The sequence below is a fragment of the Perkinsus marinus genome (genome assembly GCF_000006405.1).
Source record: "Perkinsus marinus ATCC 50983 genomic scaffold scf_1104296951736, whole genome shotgun sequence".
NCBI lineage: Eukaryota > Perkinsozoa > Perkinsida > Perkinsidae > Perkinsus > Perkinsus marinus.
In genome coordinates this window covers 1-1918 of record NW_003209146.1, presented here as the reverse complement: position 1 = coordinate 1918, position 1918 = coordinate 1, and the positions used below count along the sequence as shown (strand labels likewise).

Genomic DNA, 1918 nt, shown 5'->3' with positions numbered 1-1918 from the left:
AACCGATAGACCCCTTCAATATTATTAGTATTTCAGTTAGTTAAGGGCCTGGCAACGCCAGCGCTTGACACGTTAAAATGCGGAGATACATGAGCGAGGACTCGAACCTGCGCACAGGACTTTGCGCAGATCGTCATCGATCCCGTGATCGATTTAGAAACAGCTATTCTTGAGCACCGGCAAGTCGGGTTGCCAGAGCTCAATTCTTTTTTTTTCTTCCGATGTATGCCACCCTCTTCACCCCCTCGTCGTATACGTCTGTTCACTTGGTTCTTTGCAAGACCTCTTGGTGTACTGGGCTTAGTGCCCGCTGCTGCCTTCGCGGCTTAAATGAGGCTTCTCGCTTTCGAGGGCACTCGTGATAGATAGAAGGCTTAGTGCCTCTTTTCTTTGTACTACGGCCTCATTACTACATCATACTACGGCTTTTTCTTTTTTTCTTGGCCCACCTATTCACATCGCGATTAGTTCGAGGAAATAGGGTTCCCACGATGTAGTGGAGTGAGCTGTGACTATAGACTGAACCATTGTAAGGGACTACTCCATCGTCTATACAGTGTACACTGGCCATTCTCGGTGCTGGAGGTTTCGGGACCACAGTAGTGTCATCATAGATATTATCGCAAACCTTGAAAGCTTTGGTTAGACCAGGCCGGAGAGCTAGAACACCATTAACCGATACGGCTCGTTGGATGATCTTATGGCATAATAGAGATTCCACCAACATTCCACCGTTACTGTAACCATAACCGTAGACTGGCAAATTCGCCTTGTTCTCTCTTTGGATGATAATCCTGGTATACTCAAAATCGTCGATGTTCTGATTCGAAATGCAGCAGACACCCGCATTCCATGCATGCACTGGATACAGTCCGGACGAAAACCATCCATAGCCGCTCCCACAGGCGGATATCAATATGAGGCCGTACTTGTCAGCGATATCAGAATTGTGGAACTTATTCTCGAAAAACTCACATGTTTCAAACCAACCATGGTATTGAATGAGTATACCCTTGATCTCGACACCTTCCGGGGGCAAATGGCGGTAGTAAGATCGTGTTAGGTTACCAGTCCCCGGGGTCGCCATTTGAAAGCTGATCTTCTCACTCCCTTTGATGCCACTTCTGAGCTTTCTGCTCGAGGGAGAGATCGTGTCGCCTTCAGAACCTCTTCCTTCGATTATCGAGGGGGGCTCGAGAGTCACTGTAACATCGAACTGGGGGGCATCGGCTGACTGGTCTTGGGGGGGCTCGTCAATGACAGTGTGAATCCGGTACATTTGAGGAAGCACGCGAAGCACATTCGTGAAGGTTGTGCCTGAGATTCGAGTGTTCAAGCAGCGAATCCCGACTCGGGTGACGGGTTTTACCCTTGTCTGAGGACACCACATCGTAGAGGTCTACTTCATAGTAAGTCGCGTCACTCACATTCTTTCTGATGAGACATTGTATTCTCAACTCTCCTCAACGCCATTTTGCTACAACTTACTTCAGTTTCCTGAGCTCCTCGGTTATCTTGGGAGTGGCCGCACTTACAATCATGTGGTTCCAGAATAGTGGAAGGCATTCGTCCCTGAGAAGACGTTCCTCAATATTACATATCTCATGAGTAACGGACCCTAATATGGAGACTAAACTCACTCGTTGTATTTGGGGTCTGTGAAATCCCTGAGACATCCGGGAGGGACTGGTTTTAACACTTTGGTGTCCGGCTCTAGACTAGAGCCGGACTGAGTCATCCTCGATCGTCCCGAGAACGGCCGCAGCAACTAATGATAACGGGATAATACGGAGTCCCATATGAAAAGAAGTAGGCACGCGCAAGGACGATGTTCTGTACAGGATGAAAAATCATGAGATTTCCTATTGGAAAAACTAACTCTACTTGACAAGTATTTATTTCAGCTGAAGAGCCTCAT

The 1918-nt window shown here is 47.7% G+C and overlaps 2 protein-coding genes across 2 annotated transcripts; both read right to left on the bottom strand.

The window, feature by feature from the left end:
• Nucleotides 1–562: 562 nt before the first annotated feature.
• On the bottom strand, nucleotides 563–794 carry Pmar_PMAR027083 (hypothetical protein; the record flags this gene model as incomplete). The annotated part of the gene is made up of 1 exon (XM_002777448.1): nucleotides 563–794. A coding segment is annotated over one exon (232 nt), but the record flags the coding sequence as incomplete, so codon positions are not given.
• A 135-nt stretch (nucleotides 795–929) lies between these two features.
• Nucleotides 930–1317, bottom strand: Pmar_PMAR027082 (hypothetical protein; the record flags this gene model as incomplete). Its single annotated transcript, XM_002777447.1, has 1 exon — nucleotides 930–1317. A coding segment is annotated over one exon (388 nt), but the record flags the coding sequence as incomplete, so codon positions are not given.
• Between the last annotated feature and the right edge of the window lie 601 nt (nucleotides 1318–1918).